General features: G+C 43.0%; 1 protein-coding gene across 1 annotated transcript in view; it reads right to left on the bottom strand.

Annotated features, from left to right (window-relative positions):
• Nucleotides 1-17,727: 17,727 nt before the first annotated feature.
• Nucleotides 17,728-21,639, bottom strand: part of cyld (cylindromatosis (turban tumor syndrome)) — a 40,707-nt gene continuing 36,795 nt past the window's right edge. Inside the window, exon 17 of the mRNA XM_078400399.1 lies at nt 17,728-21,148. Within this exon, the coding sequence (XP_078256525.1) occupies nt 20,964-21,148 (185 nt within the window). The 3' untranslated portion in view covers nt 17,728-20,963. The remainder of the gene's footprint in view (nt 21,149-21,639) is intronic.

The following is a 21,639-nucleotide window of genomic DNA, read 5'->3' on the forward strand; positions in this document are numbered from 1 at the left end:
GGAGAGAACGTACAAACTCCATATAGACAAGCACCCTTTTTTCAGGATCGAACCTGCGCTTACTGGCACTGTAAGGCAACAACTCTACCACTATGTCACTGTGCCACCCTTAACTGTATAACAGAAAACAGTTCAATATATATATATTATATGGTTCAAATCGAAGGCAGACAAAAATGCTGGAGTAACTCAGCGGGTCAGGCAGCATCTCAGGAGAGAAGGAATGTGTGACGTTTCGGGTCGAGACCCTTCTTCGGATATATTGAACTGTTTTCTGTTATACAGTTTATGTACACATATAAAAAATAAAGACAAATAATTAGACAATATTAGTGCACAATCAAAAATTATGTCCTCAAGTCTATATAGTTCAGAGTCTATTTGGAGGTTGAATTTGTTTGGTCTCTCCGTAAGATTACAGAAATATAATTTGCTTAGTAAGACTCGGTTATTATACGGCCAATAAGCAAACACAGTACAATAATTACTCAAATAGTGATATTTGATATTCTGAGGACATGATGAATTACTTTTGTTCTGCTCTTCCTCCCATCCACAAAATCGTTTGATAAATATGTTTATTCAGTGTTGCACCAGCCTCATCCATTAGAAATATTGTTTTTCTAAACATTACATTGATTTAATTTAACACTAATCAATTTAAAATGGTTCTGACAATTAACAAAGCTTCAAATATGACCTTAAAGCAATAAGATTCATTAACTATGATTAGGATTAAACTTTTCCTAATGGGACCATTTTTCTTCCGAGTATATTTTTCCAGGGACACACTTGGTCAGTCAAAATGTAATCAATTATTATAAATTATACATGCTGTATCTGATTCCCCGGTACGCACTAATTTGTGTAATTAATAGCCTTTTACAACAGCAACAATTTATTCATAACTCTTGAACTAAAGGCTGCATGCATATCTGCCATCTTTGTGTTACCGGAGTAAGGTCATCTGCTTGCCATGTTATATCATAATCAGTGGTGCCAAGCAAGTATGCTAATGAATCCTCAAATTAAATGAACCAGTTCTAATTAAAATCAACATTCTGTCAAGCCCCTCGTCCTATTATTCATGACAATCTACAGGTTCAAAAGGCAGTTCTAATTAACAATTCATACGCTAGTTTATGGCTGATAATCTAGCCGAGTGGCTGTGAACAGCTGCTTTTCAGACCCCTCCTGGTCGATGCAGGCAAGGACAGCACTACAACCTGTTTGGCTTAATTAAGGTTTTTTGTCCCAGGCTATTACATGGGGAGTTCATTTCATCGTGTTATTTCCCTCTTGAATGCAGTTAAATGTAGTTATCTAGTCTAGATAAGCTGGATGTGGGACCCTGAGAACTGTAACATCCAGGTTCAGGAGCAGCTTCTTAGAGTCATAGAGTGTGGAAACAGGCCCTTCGGCCCAACTTGCCCACACCAGTAAGTATGGCTTCCCTAAAGCCAACAGGCTATTAAACACTACAACCTCTAAATTAGCTCCAAACTACATAGACTTGGGGGCATTGGTTCTGTCTTTTTGCACTATTATTGCTTGCTTGTTTACTTTTATCGGTATGTGTATGTGTGTGTGTGCATGTGTGTGCATGTGTGTGCGTGTGTGTGTGTGTGCATGTGTGTGTGTGTGCGTGTGTATGCGCATGTGTGCATGTGTGTATGTGTGTGTGCGCATGTGTGTGTGTGTGCGTGTTCATGTGTGTGTGCGTGTGTGCGTGCGTGCGTGTGTGTGTGTGCATGTGTGTGTGTGTGTACGTGTGTGTGTGACTGTGTGCGTGTGTGCATGTGTGTGTGTGTGTGTGTGTGCGCGTGTGTATGTGCGTGTGTGTGTATATAGAGTTTAGTTTAGAGACACAGCGCGGAAATAAGCCATTCGGCCCACCGAGTCCACGCCGACCAGCGATCCCCGCACACTAGCACTATCCTACACTTTAGGGACAGTTTAGGGACAGTTTACAATCTTTGGAGTTTGGGAGGAAACCGAAGCACCCGGAGATAAACCCACGCGGTCATGGGGAGAACGTATGGGACAGCACCCGTGGTCAGGATTGAACCCGGGTCTCTGGCGCTGTAAGGCAGCAACTCTACCGCTGCACCACCATGGTATGTATATATATATATATATATATATATCACGGTGGCGCAATGGTAGAGTTGTTATCTACATATATATTGTTTACAGAGTGCTTCGTTTACATCTCTTGTGGTGCTGCTGCAAGTAAGAATTTCACTCTTCTGTCTGAGACACGACAATAAAACACATTCTTGAATCTTCTGGCTCAAACAGAATTTCTACAGAAAGTTCATTAAAAACTGTTCAATTATTATCACCATTAGTGGGCCGATGATTTGTGAGACTGAATGAGATTAGAGTCACAATTTTGATGCAAGGATTTTACTTGAAATGAATCAATGTATTTACCCGAGGGTGGGAATTTCATATCGACGAGGGAACCATGTGTTTGCAATGCCAATGCTCACATTGGGAATCCTTCCCCCCCCCCCCCCACCCCCTCCCTCCATCCAAATGATTAACCATGGAAAAAAACAATAAATGTTGATTTAGCCAATAGTTAATGTTAATGCTGATTCCAATTTCCATCTGCATTAAGTTAATTAGAACATAAAACTGCTGGCAGTTTATTTGAAATCAATGTTACTTTTTAAAATAGTTTTAACTGGAAGCCATGATTATATGGCACAGAAAATGAATATCAATGAATATTTTTAAGGCAGGGATAGATTAGTACGGGTGTCAGAGGTTATGGAGAGAAGGCAGGGGAATGGGGTTAGGAGAAAGAGATAGCTCAGCCATGATTGAATGGCGGAGACTTTTTAAATAGACACATTGGTATGGAAGGAACAAAGGGATATGGTTTGCAGGTTAATTGGCCCTCGTGTGGACAACATGGATAGGCAACTTTTTTGGTTGTATCTGTCCTAATGTTTTTTAACCATTGTGATAAAAACTGCCTCAACTAGCTCCCCTGGCAATTTATTCCATTCCCCCCCTCCCTCCATCCTTCCTGGAGAGAATATTGCCTGTCCCACTGAGTTACTCCAGCATTTTGTGTCTATCTTCGCTTTAAACCAGCATCTGCAGTTCCTTTATACGCATTACATAGCCCTTAATGCTTGAGAAACTGTCATCCCCTCTTCTGGACTTATGCAGGCCATTTTCATAAGAAATGTTTCCCAGGTAATAGACAACAGACAAAAGACAATAGGTGCAGGAGTAGGCCATTCGGCCCTTCGAGCCAGCACCACCATTCAATGTGATCATGGCTGATTATTCTCAATCAGTACCCCGTTCCTGCCTTCTCCCCATACCCTCTGACTCTGCTATCCTTAAGAGCTCTATCAAGCTCTCTCTTGAATGCATTCAGAGAATTGGCCTCCACTGCCTTCTGAGGCAGAGAATTCCACAGATTTACAACTCTCTGACTGAAAAAGTTTTTCCTCATCTCCGTTCTAAATGGCCTACCCCTTACTCTTAAACTGTGGCCCCTGGTTCTGGACTCCCCCAACATTGGGAACATGTTTCCTGCCTCTAACGTGTCCAACCCCTTAATAATCTTATACGTTTCGATAAGATCCCCCCTCACTCATCCTTCTAAATTCCAGTGTATACAAGCCTAGTCGCTCCAGTCTTTCAACATATGATAGCCCCGCCAATCCGGGATTTAACCTAGTAAACCTGCGCTGCACGCCCTCAATAGCAAAGTGCCTGGGACTCAATAATCCAAATGTCAGCAGTAGAGGACACAGTTTTTTTTCACTAAATGAAAGATTCCCTGTCTGTGAAATCCACCATTTCACAAAACACTGCATTTTGCACCAGTAATATCTGCCGACACCACGTCCCATGTGAGGAAAGTGATTTTAAATATTTGACATGCATTTTGCTTCTATTTATTTTTAGAGGGATGCATATGGACATTGATTTCCATTGATAGCTTTGCAGATATTTGGTGGCTGCGCTGTGCTGCTAACAATGAATCATTTTATCAACCTTACACCAAGCTGCTTCGGAATCTATTGATGCCTGTTCCCCACTTGACTGATGGAACCCAGTTAACGGTCACAATGCTTACTTTAGTTTAGTGCAGTTTACTTTAATTTAATTTAGTTTACTTTAGTTTAGTTAACTTTACTTTAGTTTAGAGATACAATGCAATAACAGGTCCTTCAGCCAACGCCAGTCAGCGATCACCCCGTACACTGGCACTATCCTACACACAGGGGACAATTTACAATCTTTACCGAAGCCAATTAACCGACATTGGAGTGTGGGAGGGAACCAGAGCAGCCGGAGAAAACCCAAGCGATCACAGGGAGAATGTACAAGCTCGGTGCAGACAGCACCCGCAGTCAGGATCAGACCCGGGTCTCCGGCGCTGTAAGGCAGCAACCCTGATATAAATATAGTCAATATAGTTCAGAGCCTATTTGGAGTTTGTAGCGTTTAATAGCCTAATGGTTGTCAGGAAGAAGCTGCTCCTGAACCTGGACGTTACAATTCTCAGGCAGTAAGTTCATTGTTTACTATGTGTTACCTTCATTCGAATTCCATCCATCGGCAGTGCATGCACAGTGTTCTTAGCCTGCATTGAAATGGAAGAGAATGGCGGCATGGTGGCGCAGCAGTAGAGTTGCTGCCTTACAGCGCCAGAGCCCCGGGTTCTATACTGACTGTGGGTGCTGTCTGTACGGAGTTTGTACGTTCTCCCCGTGACCGCGTGGGTTCTCTCCGGGTACTCTGATTTCCCACCACACTCCAAAGACATGCAGGTTTGTAGGTTAATTGGTTTCGGGTAAATGTAAACTGTCCCTATAGTGTGTGTGTAGGATAGTGTTCGTGTGCGGGCTCGCTAACTATCGTTAGGCACGGACTCAGTGGACCGAAGGACGTGTTTCCGCGCTGTATCTTTAAACTAAACTAAGTTGTAAATGGTGCCGTTAGAATGGTGCAGTAAGTGCAGCGATGTGCTCTTGGGCTAAGAGTGACATTGGAACGTGGTGCTGAAACAGTTCCAACCTCGCATGTGAAGACATTCCCTGAAGCAGAACAGAGATGAGAACACAACACAACCCAAGACGTTTCCTGTGAAAATCTTTTCTTTTTTTTAAATCAAAAATAATTTATTCAATTACAATACAAAATGATACTTTCAACACAAAACAGTAGTAACACACCCGCCACCATTATACAAACTCACCAAATTATCTAAACACCTGATTTTCAAATAACTAATATTGCAATCCTTGTTAAGGGTACATGACAAATGTATGTGACAAATAAACTTGACTTGACCCCCCCCCCCCTGCGGTCCTGGAAATCCTCCAGGGTGCCCGTGGGCAGCGCGTAGTCCCTCTCTAGTACCACCCGGGCACGGACGTAACCCCAGAAAAGGGGCAGGCAGGCAGCCGGCTCGGGCAGAGCCCTCTAACGCCCGGCGCCATGACTCGCGGATGGCCAGCTTGACCAGGCCCAAGAGCAAACCCAACCAGCACATCCTCTGCCCCACCCTCTTCCCTACGCACACAGGGTGTCCAAAGATGTGGGTGTGAAGTGCAGCTAGAAAATCTTCGAGCAATGCCTCACGTGAGAAGGAGCCCAGACAAGAGGCACCCTACCCTCTGCCTTATTCCCTGCACCCCATCTCCAACTCCCTCCCTAATAGGGAGAGGACAGTTTTAGATGAAGCATTGCCTGATCAGTGGGACAAAGTTAATGACGAGCTGAAAAGTATTCGTTGGCACAGAAGCTGACTGATAGCACTTTTTTTTTTGAAAACATCTTTATATGGCAACATATGCCAGCTCCTCAGAGCATGTGAGAAATTAAGCAGGGCTGATAATGCATGAGCAGATGGGATAAAACATTGTTATTTGCACTCGAGCTTTAAACCCTTGAGGGAATCACCCGATAAAAATCAAAGCATATGGACCATTACAAGCTCATTTGTGCTTGTGGCAAGCACCTCTCTCTACAATTTTAATAAACTGCAACACCTTTCTATCGAATAACATGGATGGTAACATGACCCCCTAGAAAACATTGTCTCCACTATCAAACAACCTGGCAAACCACTAAATATTGCACTTGCTGCAAGCATTTCTTCTGGCTCCTGAAAGCGATACTGTTGATTTTGTTTTTTGTCACGGGTGTACAACAAAACAAACTAGTTGTAGGTTCCACAGGCGACGTAAAGTATCAGAGCTAGCGTTGGGTTCCACGCTCAGTCTCAGAGTCAGCACATGTGTGTCTTGCACAGCGGTGGAGGAACCCAAAGTGGCAGACATACTGGATGTGTTGAAGCCAGCGAGCGTTTACTATGGGGTCTGGCGAAATTCGTTTGCGCTGTCTTGGTGATAAAAAGCAAAATAGGAATGAGGGTATTTTTAATCTGCTGCTCTTTACAGTACAGGTCCACCAGAGATTTTCCAGCAGACAAAATCACGAGAGCGCACTTGAAATCCCCCCCCAGTAAGTCCCCCCGAAAACGTGGCGCCCAGGCCGGGCGAGGCGGCCAATCTTGATCTCATCGGGGCTTCCATGGCCGATCGAATCTGCCTCCCTGCGGCCGGGGCTCTGGAACTCTGGCCAGGCCGGAGCCGGCAGATCCGTTCCTATCGCCGACTTCCGAGGCCGGTATTTCGGCCCCTCGGCGGCCTAGGCGGAACGTTCCGGTACCATTGGACTCCTCTCGGAGGCCGTGACCTCTGTTGGTCCGGCAACACGGATAATCCGGCAAGGTTCTGGAACCAAGGGGTGCCGGAAAACCGGTGGTGGAGCTGCACTTCATTTTTCACAAAGAATTAAACTCTGAGTGCTGGAATGTATGCAGTGCTGTTACAAAGTTCAAAACGACCTCACAATGCATTGGAGCCCACACGCGAAATGTTATTCACATTTCAATCATTAGTGCTTCATAGTGTTGTGGAAACGTTAATCCCTTTATCCTGTATCTGTACACTGTGGACCGCTCGATTACAATTATGTACAGTCTTTCCGCTAACTGGATAGCATGCAACAAAAATGTTCCCCAGTACTCCGTACAGATGTTCTCCAGTTTAGTTTATTGTTACAATAAATTTTCTATGCTCTCGCTGTGACTGCGTGGGTTTTCGCCAGGTGCTCTGGTTTCCTCCCACACTCCAAAGACGTACAGGTTTGTAGGTTAATTGGCTTCTGTAAATTATAAATTGTCCGTAGTGTGTGTTTGTAAGATAGTGCTAGTGTACGGGGTGATCGCTGGTCGGCTGAAGGGCCTGTTTCCTTGGTGATCGCTTGGTGGGCCGAAGGGCCTGTTTCCACGCTGTGTCTCTAAAGTCAAAACAAAGGATTTAGAGAGACACGAGCTGAACGTGGGCAGGTGAGAATAGCATAGCTGGGGCATCTCGGACAGCATAAGAAAGTTGGGCCGAAGGGCCTGCTTCCACGCTGTATCTCTAATGTCTAAAGAAGCGGTTTAGAGAGATATATGGGTGAAATGTGGGCAGGTGGGACATTTTGGACAAGTTGGGCCAAAGGGCCTGCTTGTGTGCTGTATTACTTTATGACTCTGGAGTCTTTAAAGGGTATTTGTTCGGCACTTTCAACGAGCTATCCCATACCATCGCCCGAAGTAGTCACAGCTTCTAGAGGGTTGCTGAAGACACCCAATGTCTCCTCACCATTGTCATTTATCAAAACCCCTCCACACACTTCATGTTGCTAAATCGCTGGTCTCATTCAGTACTAAATGAATCAAATACAATCTTCTGAGAGATTTGCAAAGGCTGCAAGAAACAAATGATCTTCCTGGTCCCTAACACCTTACTGAATGTACAGGGGGAAATAATTCATGTAGAAACAAAAAAACTGCAGATGCTGGTTTATACCAAAGATAGGCACAAAGTGCTGGAGCAACCTAGCGGGCCAGGCAGCATCTCTGGAGAAAGTGTCCCGTCCCGAAATGTCACTCAACCTTTATCTCCAGGGATGCTGCCTGACCTGCTGAGTTACTCCAGAACTTTGTTTCTATCTTTGGAGTAATTCATAGTCCATTTCTAACAGCACAAAATGGTAGGCCATTTAGAACTGAGATGAGGAAAAACTTTTTCAGTCAGAGTTGTGAATCTGTGGAATTCTCTGCCTCAGAAGGCAGTGGAGGCCAATTCTCTGAATGCATTCAAGGGAGAGCTAGATAGAGCTCTTAAGGATAGCGGAGTCAGGGGGTATGGGGAGAAGGCAGGAACTGATTGAGAATGATCAGCCATGATCACATTGAATGGCAGTGCTGACTCGAAGGGCCGAATGGCCTCCACCTGCACCTATTGTCTATCAGAGGATACAAGGTGTTGGAGTAACTCAGTAGATCAGGCAACATCTCTAGAGAACATGGATAGATGACGAGAACACAGTTAGTTGCAGATCGGGACCCTTCAGGATTGAGTAAAACAAGCAGTCTGAAGAAGCATCCCAATGCAAAAGGTCACCCATCCATGTTCTCAAGAGACGCTGCCTGACCCTCCAAGTTACTCCAGCACTTTGCATCCTTTTGGGTAAACCAGCATTTGCAGTTCCTTGTTGCTACATGATCAGAGGGTTGTCAAGAGTGCTGAAGGGTGGTCTTGACCTGAAACGTCACCCATTCCTTCCCTCCAGAGATGCTGCCTGCCCTGCTGAGTTGCTCCAGCATTTTGTGTCTACCTTCGTTGTCATTTCAATTTACATCCAACCAGAACCTTGGGGTAAAAAGCGCAAATGAAAACCACAGGAGAAGCAGCCAATGCCACATTCTGCTCAGTGGGATAACGCTAGGGTTGGAAGCCAAGTGTGGTTTGCTACAGTGCCATACCTGCAGTGTCAATACCTTCTCGGTCTGTTTCATGTTCATACGTTCTCCCCGTGACCTGCGTGGGCTTTCTCCGGGATCTCGTTTGCTCCCACACTCCAAAGACGTACAGGTTTGTAGGCTTCTGTAAACTGTAAATTGTCCCCAGTGCGTAGTATAGTGCTAGTGTACGGGGGGTTTGCTGGTCGGCACTGACCCGGTGGGCTGAAGGGCCTGATTCCACGTTGTATCTCTAAAGTATAAAATCTACACGAAGTGTGGTGGGCACATGGAACGAGCTGCCGGAGCAGGTAGTTAAGGCAGGTACAATAACAATATTTAAAAGACACAAAATGCTGGAGTAACTCAGTGGGGCAGGCAGCATCTCTGGAGAGAAGGAATGGGTGACGTTTCGGGTCGAGACCCTTCTTCAGAATTCTTGACCCATTTCTTCTCTCCAGAGATGCTGCCTGTCCTGCTGGGTTACTCCAGTATTTTGTGCCTATCTTCGCTGTAAACCAGCATCTGCAGTTCCTTCCTAAACATTTAAGACATTTGGACAGGTACATGGATAGGAAAGGCTTAGCGGGTTCGATGGGGCACCTTGGTCTACATGAAAGAGTTGTGATGAAGGGCCTGCTTCCTGTACGACTCTAAGACTATTTTCCCAGCAGTCATATCATTATTCGTGTGTTCTTAAGCAGTAATAGCTGGAGTGGTTGACACACCAGAGTACCACACAAAGTGTTCTTGAAGCTTTATGAAAAAACAATTATACTTCTGACTACAAATTCTGCTGAATGTTAATTAAGCAATATATATTCAAAGTAAATTAGAAGACGGCCCATGTTACGTACTTGATGAAACGCTGTAATGATGTACTTAATCTAAATTAAGGCAAGGGTAAAATATTAAATGCTACCTAGATTATAAGAGTGCAATGTTTCAAACTCTTTTCTGATTCAATCCCGCACTTGGATATCCATCCTTCCCTTGCACGTCCAAGCAATTGAGATAAGCTACTTTGAAAGTAATGCTGTCTTTGATTAAGGATAGGTTTTATGTTTACAATGAGCTTATGCCAGCTGCAAGAACCCTGGAGAGCAATATTTACAACAAATAGATTCTTGCGGCACTGGAAATAGGGAACAGAGGGGAACAGTTATTACCCATACAACCAATATGCAGGTTCGACAGGTTCTTAAAAAGAACATCTGGCTCACAACCAAAGCAATAATCCTTTTCTTTCAGTTGCTGATGAGTGAAATTTACACATCAAATTTACACAAAATAATTAAAATTTATGACTATGGAAGGTATTCAGTCCACCGTGTGTGTCCACACCAGCAAAAGAAATGAATAGAACTTTAAACCCACTTGCAGATTGCTTGCTCAGAGATACAGCTTGGAAACAACCTGACGGCTCACTGAGTCCCTACGACCTTCGATCACCCATACCCATAACTGACAAACCTGCGCGGCTTTAGAATGCGGGAGGAAACCAGAGTACCCGGGAGAAAGCCCACGCAGTCACAGGGAGAACGTACAAACTCCGGACAGACAGCATCCCATAGTCAGAATCGAACCCGGGTCTCTGGCGCTGTAGGGCAGCAACTATATGAATGAATGAATAAGTTTATTGGCCATATAAGTACGCATGTACAAGGAATGTGCCTTGGTGCTCCGCTCACAAATGACAACACAAACATACAGTTAACAGTTACGAATAAAATACAATTAAGAATATGGTACAACTTTCGCATCCCACGCACTAGGGGCAATTTACAGAAGCCAATAAACCTACAAAACCTGCACGACCTTGGAATGTGGGAGGAAAGCAGAGCACCCGGTCACGGGGAGAATGTGATTTAATGTCAAATCGAATCTAAGTACTAAGACTGAGGATTATTATTGCCACATGTACCGAGGTACAGTGAAAAGCTTTGTTTTCATACGTTCTAGTAGTAGATTTAGATCATTCGGCCCATCAAGTCTACTCTGCCATTCAATCATGGTACTGGGTATTACTAAGACTTTTTGAAACTTTGTTGGTGTCAGAAACATGTCGACTTTTTGCAGGTGAGGTCTGCTGTATGATTTTACCGGCTTGTATGGAAAAACAAAGAATTTCACTGTACCTACGCACATGTGACAAGTATCATTGAAGTTTATTGAAACTGATGCATTATTTTGCTGTGGGTGGGACCCTTATTCAGACGGCTTTATTTATAAATTTCGGGTAGCATTCATTTTTAATTGGATGCATTCAGTGGATGGTAGGCTCAGAATCCTTAATGACTTACAGCAAAGGGCTTGATGAAGTTTCTCATCAACACATTGCTCGTAGACATTTATACAATAACTCGGCACGTGCAACTTGACAACAAATAATTTATTGAGTTCAAATAATAATTTTTAAAAACATATCTAGCATTTGCAGTAAAAACAGAAAATCTTGAAAATACTCAACTGGTCAGGCAGCATCTGCGGAAAGAGAAAGAGTTATTCTTTCAGGTCGAAGAGCTTTGCCTTTTATCTATCTCTTCCATACCTTCTCTACAACTTAACCATCTACCTATCAAATAATCCCCCCCCCCCCTTTCACCTGCATCCACCTATCACTCAGACACAAAATGCTGGAGTAATTCAGCAGCTCATATTTCATTTAGGCAGCTTACAACCTAGTGGTATGAACGTTGATTTCTCTCATTTCAAGTAACCCCTGCATTCCTTCCCCTCGCCCACCTTAGTCATCCCACCAGTTCCACGGTTCATATCCTTGTATCCTTTGTGTTATCACACCTTCCCCAGCCAACAATGGGCCTTTATGGTGTCTCCACACTTCCTGAGGTCATCTGTTGCCGGCCCTGATTTGTCCTGGCCTTCCTTTTCTCGCCTCCAGTTTATTTTCCCCCCACCCCACTACTTTGAGTCAGAAGGATTCCGACCCAGAATGTCACCTATTCCTTTTCTCCAGAGATGATGCCTTTTGGGTCTATCTTCGGTATAAACCAGCATCTGCAGTTCCTTCCACGTCTATCACTATCCTTCCCCCCCTCCTCTCTCCCACCTCAATCAGTCTGAAAGAAGGGTCCCGACCTGAAACACCACCTTTCCATGTTCTCCAGAGATGCTGCCAGACCTGCTGAGTTACTCCAGCACTTTGTACTTTTTTTTTGTTGCTTTTCCTTTCCCAGTTCTGAAGAAGTCTTTGACCCGAGACATTGACTCTGTTTCTCTTTCCACAAGTGCCGCTTGGCCTACTAAGTTTTTCCAGAATTTTCTGCCTTTAATATGTAGACACTGAGCCGCCAAACACCTGATATTGATGTGAGAAAAATGTTTAAAATCAAAAAGCGTGGCTAAATCTAATAGTAGCTCATTCTTGAAATAAAAAAGATGTAATTCAAGTAAAACCCTTAAGATGGAGCCACAGGTCAAACTACCACAAGTAAATGGACAAATTTGACAAGATCCATTCTTTAAGGATGCCATTTCCTTAGGGCGACTATTCTCTCCTGTGCAAATAGTTTTAATTATAACTTTCCAGACAAACAATATGTTCTACAAGCAACTGCAGAAATTGCAAACTTTGCTTTGGATTTGAAATAAATACTGTGCTCACACAAAATTATAATTCAAGGTTCACGCCGCAAGTCAAATGCAAGATTATGTTTGATTGCAAGCATTGCTTTTGATTTGGAGACAAAAAAGAAATATGTAGACACCTTTGACCTGTTCAATCCAACCCCCCAGTATACTCTGGTCATGGCCAATAGGGAAACAATACACATGGCAGTGAACAGGTTAATACAACATACCTGTGACTTGACCAGAAAACAAAATACTGTTATTTAACACATTTTAGAGGTGCCAGTACCCTGTACCATCCCAAAAGGAAGCATGCAGGTACAGCAGGCAGTGAAGAAAGCCAATGGAATGTTGGCCTTCATAACAAGAGGAGTTGAGTATAGGAGCAAAGAGGTCCTTCTGCAGTTGTACAGGGCCCTAGTGAGACCGCACCTGGAGTACTGTGTGCAGTTTTGGTCTCCAGATTTGAGGAAGGATATTCTTGCTATTGAGGGTGTGCAGCGTGGGTTTACTAGGTTAATTCCCGGAATGGCGGCACTGTCGTATGTTGAAAGACTGGAGCGACTAGGCTTGTATACACTGGAATTTAGAAGGATGAGAGGAGATCTTATCGAAACATATAAGATTATTAAGGGGTTGGACACGTTAGAGCAGGAAACATGTTCCCAATGTTGGGGGAGTCCAAAATCAGGGGCCACAGTTTAAGAATAAGGGGTAGGCCATTTAGAACTGAGATGAGGAAAAACTTTTTCAGTCAGAGAGTTGTAAATCTGTGGAATTCTCTGCCTCAGAAAGCAGTGGAGGCCAATTCTCTGAATGCATTCAAGAGAGAGCTAGATAGAGCTCTTAAGGATAGCGGAGTCAGGGGGTATGGGGAGAAGGCAGGAACGGGGTACTGATTGAGAATGATCAGCCATGATCACATTGAATGGTGGTGCTGGCTCGAAGGGCCGAATGGCCTACTCCTGCACCTATTGTCTATTGTCTAAAACAAGCATCGGATGCAAGCAACAATAACAACATTTTATAGTGCTGAAAATACATTGCCTATTTTTCAGTAAATCAGCATTTTGATGTTTAATTCGAATAAAATACCGAAGCATACAATTAATGGAGAACCCCTTCACAATCAGTCTAACAATGATGTACAAAATTAACCAACAGGGTTCTATTTAGAATTGTTCCAATAATTAGTGCACCTGTATTTTGGCTGCAAAATGCCAAGAATCAAAACTGAGATTCCCTCCTGTACAATTGTACTGCGCAACCTGCGTCAAGCCTTTTTCTTGTCCTGACATTCGCTCTAGTCTAGTCATACAGCATGGAAAAGGCCCTTCAGCCCAACTTGCCCACGCCAACCAACATGCCCCATCTACTCTAGTCCCATCTTCCTGAGTTTGGCCCATTTCCCTCTAAACGTATCTATTCCACATACCTGTCCAAAGAGTCTTGTTGCCTCTTTGCATATTTATATCATTAGCAATACTGAGTTCATGGCGATATAAAAAAAAGTATTCTTTTCTTTCTGGTAATTTATACACCTATAAATTATATTTATTTTACATTTATACACCTATAAATTACCAATAGCCAGTTTGCCGAGCAAAATAATTTCAATTAAACTCATGTGCTCAAAATAATTTTAAAAGGAAACAAAATAAGTAAGGCAGGATTAGTGGCTCGGTTTAAATAAAACATATCTTGCAGTCCTGATCCCTGGTTCAGTCTTGGAAAGGTCAGAAAATTGCCAAGTTAATGTTAATTTGCCAATGGTATCATGATTGGACAGTAATAAGAATTTGATACAGGTAATATTCATAGAATTGATTTACATCATGTTCGTAAGTGATAGGAGCAGAATTAGGCCATTCGGCCCATCAAGTCTACTCCTCCATTCTATCACGGCTGATCTATCTCTCCCTATCAACCCCATTCTCCTGCCTTCTCCCCATAACCCCTGACACCTGTACTAATCAAGAATCCATCTATCTCTGCCTTAAAATATCCATTGACTTGGCCTCCACAGCCTTCTGTGGCAAAGAATTCCACAGATTCACACGATGACATGGGCATGGTGGGCACAATGGAGACACATGGAACTGCAGATGCTGGTTTTTTTTTTAAAGACACAAAGTACTGGAGTAATTCAGAGAGTCAGGCAGCATCTCTGGAGAACAAGAATAAATGACATTTTGTGTCAGGACCCTTCTTCAGACCAAAGATCTGTTTCTATCTTTTAGAAGTCAGACTCAAGGTAAATTTTCGAATTATTAACTCAAGGCATAGTGAGTGGTAACCTTTAGGAGATTCAAACAAGCACTAAAGTTAGTTCAAACACCGTTCTTCATTGACTAATCCAGGCCAGTCATGTTTGAGCAGTGAACCAATTGAAAACAAAGGGCTGCCATTACAGAGAAAAAGTTAACCGATGCATCAATAATATTGAAAAATGTCACCATGTTCTGTATTTGACAAACATCCTTCCCATGCACTCAAAGTCACAAAGCATGCCACCTAGGTTAAAATGAATGAATGTTGTCAGTTTTGCACGAGATAAAACAAGTTACAGCACACAGGTCAATTTTACGACGTGTGTAAAAACAGCTGAATGGTTGCAAACACGATTAAACAAAACACTGTTTAGTTTTGTTTAGTTTAGAGATACAGCGCGGAAACAGGCCCTTTGGCCCACCGAGCCCGCACCGACCAGCGATCCCCGTACACTAACACTATCCGATACACACTAGGGCCAATTTTACCAAAGCCAATTAACCTACAAATCATTGGAGTGTGGGAGGAAACCGGAGCACCCAGAGGAAACCCACACAGGTCACATGGAGAAAGTACAAACTCCGTACAGACCGCACCGTAATCCGGGTCTCTGGCGTGGTAAGGCAGCAACTCTACCGCTGCGCCACCATGCCACCTCATAAAATGCAGCTTCGCATTTTTCAGTGGTGCAGCAGTCCTGCAATATGTCAGCAATCTGAACTTAACGATTTAAACAGAATGCAAGATGACTCCAAGGCAAACAATACTGTGTGACCAATTTGAGTTTAGAGTTTTGGAAGTTAGAAAATCAATTCCAAGCCAGCAACACCTCATTTATACTGACTAACTGCAATTGGCATGGCACATGGAACCCTATATATATCCTCAAATGGAAAATCCTATCAATTTATAGTGCCCACAAGATCACATTTTAAATGTAGATTGGCACCACTAGAATTACATGCCACAAGGTGTCAAGGCCAGGTGATGCGAGAAAATCTTTCCAAGGGTTTTTACACAACTAAAGCAGTTAGACTGTGACCAAGATCAAATTATACTGCCAGTTCTGTACTGCTAACAAGAAGTGGAACTCAACAGTGCACCAAGTTACACTGTTTTCATCAAGAAAAGAAAGTAGTATTTTTCTTTACTTTTGCAGTGTGCATTCCAATATGTGTACGAATTTAAACTTTAGAGATGCAACGTGGAAATAGGCCCTTCAGCCCACCGAGTCCATTCCTACATGCGCTCCACATTTTTTTGCAGCATTTATGAGGCTTTTAGATGGGCACGTGGATAGACTTTTAGAGATACAGTGCGGATACAAGGCCCTGTTTTATGGAATAAAAAGAAAACCCTCATTACAACAGACCATGGGGGGGGGGGGATGGTGTCCATTCTCTGCCACAGAGGGCAGTGGAGGCCAAATCACTGGATAGATTTAAGAGAGAGTTAGATAGAGCTCTAGGGGCTAGTGGAATCAAGGGAAATGGGAGAAGGCAGGCACAGGGTATTGATTGGGGACGATCAGCCATGATCACAATGAATGGTGGTGCTGGCTCAAAGGGCCGAATGGCCTCCTCCTGCACCTATTTTCTATGTTTCTATTATTGCCGATTATCTGCTATAAGTAGCGATCACTCAGTGAAATAGTGAGATGCTTTCAAATGCATCGTTCATTTTTAACAGCTAAAAAATTATTTTTGTTAGTGCAAGCTAAATAAATGCTAAAGGCTGTTTGTTACATTGTTCAATCGAGTTAATTGTCGATGATTGAAGGGATTGCCTGTCAATTTCATTGCCGTGCCAATTTTAATAACCCCCGCTGTGTAACAAGTGGCCTGTGTTCTTAAAGAGACAGTCCGCTATACCTGATATCCGTTATAAAGATGTCCCGTAATAGTCAGGGATGACTGTACCGAGCTTTCTGGACACTTGCATATAACGCCAACTAATTATAAAAGACATTGCACTAAACCGCCACGCCACCAGATTTTCAAGAACTTCCTAGAAAATCAAAAGGCAGAAAGTGCAAAGATGCGTGACTGGTTTATTCAAACAAGGAGCATATTGTTTTAAAGAGTTAATACAAATTAGCAGAGCAGGTACGAACTGATGAAGTACCAAATGACAGGTGCAAAAGAGTAGGTGCAAGGAAGGACCCTAGATACATCATGTCTTTGCACTTCCGACAGTGTGAGCATGTTTTTTTGTTTCGTTCAAAGCTCCTGTTAATTTGTCACGACCTGTCAGAATGCTGATGGCGCAGCAGGTTTGATCAAGTTCTCAGAGTTGGAGCATCGCTTACTTTTTCCACTATCTGAACTGTGAAAAGATAAGAGTCAGCTCCAAGAGCTTTGCCTGGCCACACACAGCATTGCTTGAAATGAACGCGTTGCCCTCGGTACACTGTGCAGCAAGCATGGAGATGGGGGACACACACACACACTGCAAGTTAGTCCATGCTCCCAATATAAGACACAACATAGAACAGTACAGCACAGGAACGAGCCCTTCTGCCCACACTGTTTGTGCCAAGCATCATGCCAAGTTAATTTCACTCTGGCCTCTGAAGAGCGATGCAGAAATGCCGGCAATTCTCTGCTTAATAAAAAAAGTTAGTTTGTGCACTGAGGGGAATTGCTGCAATTAGGACTCGGACATGAATAAACTTGAATGAACAGTCAACATGTGCTGGGGTTTAGAGGAGAGAGGGGAGAAACGGATGGAAGGAGAGGAAACTACATTAAAACATAGGGTTTTTCCAATGGTGTGTCTTTGAGAATAGCAACCAGCATTACAATTTGAAACTAGTAGCCATATTTAACATATGCTTAATTTTGGAGTATGAAAGTAAAGATGCTGAATGACTCGATTTATTCACAAAATGCTGGAGTAACTCAGCAGGTCAGGCAGCATCTCGGGAGAGAAGGAATGGGTGACGTTTCGGGTCGAGACCCTTGTTCAGACTGAAGAAGGGTCTCGACCCGAAAAGTCACCCATTCCTTCTCTCCCGAGATGCTGCCTGACCTGCTGAGTTACTCCAGCATTTTGTGAATAAATCGATTTGTACCAGCATCTGCAGTTATTTTCTCATACTAAATGACTCGGCTAGTTTTCAGAGGTCTAGAAACAAGGCCAAAGTCATGAGTTTAAATGCCATCACTATCGTTGGTAAATTTGAGATAAATTAATTAAATCTGGAGTCGAATTCAGTGAAAAAACATGGAAACAGGTCCTTCGGCCCACCGAGTCCGCTCCGCCCAGCAAACACCGATACACTTGTACATGGAACATAGCACGTAGAACAGTACAGCACAACGACAGGCCCTTTGGCCCACAATGTCGGTGCCAAACATGACAAGACCACCTCTGATCTACCCGCACATAACCCATATTCCACCATATCCACGGGCCGATCCACTATCATATCTGCCTCAACCACCACCCTTGGCAGCGTGGCCCAAGCACGCATCACCCTCTGTGTAAAAAAACTTGCCCGCACATCACCTTTAAACCTCGCCCACTCTCACCTTAAAGCTATGCCCTCAAGTACTAATTTGATCTTTCCATCCTGGATAAAAAGGTTCCGACAGTCTACCCTATCTATGCCTTTCATAATTTTAAATATGTCGAAGATTCATGATCTAGTCTATTTCTTTGCCATTTTTTAGCTGCCTCAATTGCACCAGCTGCTTGTATCCACAAAGTAAAACAATGAAAGTCAGAGTCATAAGTGTGGGAACAGGCCCTTTGGCCCAACTTGCCCACACCGGCCAACAGGCCCCAGCTATACGAGTCCCACCTGCCTGCATATGATCCATATCCTTCCAAACCTGTCCTATCCATGTACTTGTCTAACTGCTTCTTAAACGTTGGGATAGTCCCTGCCTCAACTACCTCCTCTGGCAGCTTGTTCCATACACCCACCACCCTTTGTGTGAAAAAGCTATACCTCAGATTCCTATTAAATCTTTTCCCCTTCACCTTAAACCTATCTCCTCTGGTCCTCGATTCAGCTACTCTGGACAAGAGACTCTGCGTCTGCCCGATCTATTCCTCTCATGATTTTTTTCACCTCTATAAGATCAACCCTCATCCTCCCTGCGCCCCAGGGAACAGAGTCCCAGCCTACTCAATCTCACCCTGTAGCTCAGGCCCTCTAGTCCTGGCAACATCCTCGTAAATCTTCTCTGTGCCAATCTGTACCCCCCTTTCCAGCTTGACAACATGAGACAAGTCACATTGACAAGTCAGACTACCATTATCCACAGATCTTCTATACTGTACTCTGCACTGCTCAACAAACAACCCGGACAGAAAAACACAGCAAAGCGTGTAATCTTGTTGGGTAAACACAGGTCCCCAAAGAAATTTCCAGTGCCCACTTTCTCTGGGCTGGAAACAATGCTACATTTTCTAACAGTGTGTTTAGCACTAAACCAAACGCGACTGAATCACCAATCATGAAGGCCATGAGCCAATATCATATTCCACCTTAAAAGGCCGTTACATTAACACAACGGACACTGTTAATTCCAGTTATTTCTTTTCAGGTAGTATGTCAATATAAAAGTATGCCGAAAATACTAATTAAACATTCTCATCTGGAGTCAGGCTAAAAGCCTTTGAGACTAATCGTTTCATCTATATACTAAAACTCTCGTTTGTTTGTTTGTTTGTTCCTGAACTACAGCCAAAACGGTGCACGATAGCGTGACAATTTTTGGCCCACCTTACTCACCGTCGTCCCTTTGGTGCTAATGGAAGAAGTTTCATTGAAATCGGTGTTATATTTTTAAAGTTATTCACATTTTAAAGTTTAAATTTATCTCCTAGGGAGGGAGGGGGCGGGGAGGAGGGAGGATAAGGGGGTTGAGGGGGATAGAGTGGGTGGGAGGGGGATATATATATATATATATATATATATATATATATATATCGCTTTTCTGAATTCACAGATCAGCTGTTATCCAGTGGATAAATGCGTCAAGTAATGTCAGCATTCCCCCCCCCCCCATCTCTCCCAACCCTCGTTCTACTAGTTCCATTGTTCGCATGCTTGTATCTCTCTCGTGAGCACATCTTTGCCAACTAACAATGGGCCATTATGGACTCCACCCTTCCTAAGGTCACCTGTTGCCGGCCCTGATTTGTTCTGGCCATCTCTCTTTCAGTCTGAAGAAGGGTCCAGACCGAAAACATCACCTACAACGTTTCTCCAGAGATGCTGCCTGACCTGCTGAGTTACTTGGGCATTTTGTGTCTATCTTCGGTATAAACCAGCACCTGCGGTTCCTTCCTACACCTGTTTAAGAAATGCAATTCGTAGGCCGAATCACCCTTATTTTTTCCTCCACTTTCCTTCATTCAGTTTGTCCATCAGATGGTGCTGACATAACACAATAGAACACTAAAGGAAAAGTGCTTTGTGCACAGCAAAGATTGAGATGATTATACTTTAAAAGCCAAGATCAGCCTTACCACTGAAATTTACTGCATTAGTAAATTTAAGGATCCAATTCGTTAAGCCTCAAGTACAAATGACAAGACCAAAATATAAACTATACCAAAAATATATACTTAGGTCAGTGCTGTTATGGGCCATAATTTTCACACAACTATTTCTTTTCCCTCAAAGCTCAAGATTACAAAAATACAATCAACTTTCAAACAAAGCACATTTGCAGTTTTATCAGGTTTTCTGCATATATAATATTTTTAAGGGCAAAAACAAAGGGAAAAAATCAGAAATTCATAAAACAGGAAGAATCAGGAAACACAGGAGATTCAAATGAAACAAAAGAAAACAAGCTCTTAGCGAGAAAAACAAATGGAGCCATCAGACTGGCAGTAAATTCAACATATTTGCTGAAATGCAAGATTCATACCGAGCAACATTTGCCACATAGACAACAGCATTTCAATGACACAATCAGCTCACACCCAAATGACATGTGGGTGATAAAGGTGTTTCCAACGGTAGATCTTACAGAGCAATAAAGGAGTGGGATTCATTAACAGGTTAGTATCCAGAGACATTTCCAAAACTAAATGAAGTAAAATTATTTACACATTGTCACTTTGTCTTTAAAAGAACTCCTACTTTTACGTACAATTGGCGGACATTTTAAGAAATGGCAGACATACTCTACGGTAAAAAGTTATTGCCATGCTCCCACTTTATTTTACGCAACTCAAACATTCTTTAAACAATAATAAATTAGATGATGGGGTTGCTTCCAAGACTTAAAATGGTTGCAGACTATTTGTACAAACTCATCGCCGGACTTTGGTACATGCACATGTACGCATCGCAAAGCAGCCTCCTTGCAAACCCTTGGATGCTCTTCGGATCCAATCCGTGCAGCTTTTCTGGTGACATTTTCAAGTACTCCCCTATCTCAGGGCACTGAATCACCTGAGGGATATTGTAACCATTCTGCCCACCTGTGAACAAACAAAAGACAAATTAAAAACACTCAACATCTCCAAATCTATATTTGATTTTGTAAAATGTATAATGTGAAACTCACTTGCAGATTACCCTTAACTCAAATGCTGTGGAAAAGAGCTCAGGATACACGTAGCTTCTAGCACAAGACACAGCACAAGACCCTAATGGGAGTTCTATACAGGATGTATCTTTAGAAATGGGAGTTATATACTGGACGTACCATTAGAAATGGGAGTTATATATTGGACGTACCATTAGAAATGGGAGTTATTTACTGGATATACCTTTAGAAATGGGAGTTGTATACTGGACATACCTTTAGAAATGGGAGTTATATACAGGACGTACCATTAGAAATTAGATGGAATCTCTTTAGCCAGAGGGTGGTGAATCTGTGGAATTCATTGCCACAGACGGCTGTGGAGGCCAAGTCAATGGATATTTTTAATGCAGAGATTGACAGGTTCTTGATTAGTAAGGGTGT

The sequence above is a fragment of the Rhinoraja longicauda genome, chromosome 6, assembly GCF_053455715.1.
Source record: "Rhinoraja longicauda isolate Sanriku21f chromosome 6, sRhiLon1.1, whole genome shotgun sequence".
Lineage (NCBI taxonomy): Eukaryota > Metazoa > Chordata > Chondrichthyes > Rajiformes > Arhynchobatidae > Rhinoraja > Rhinoraja longicauda.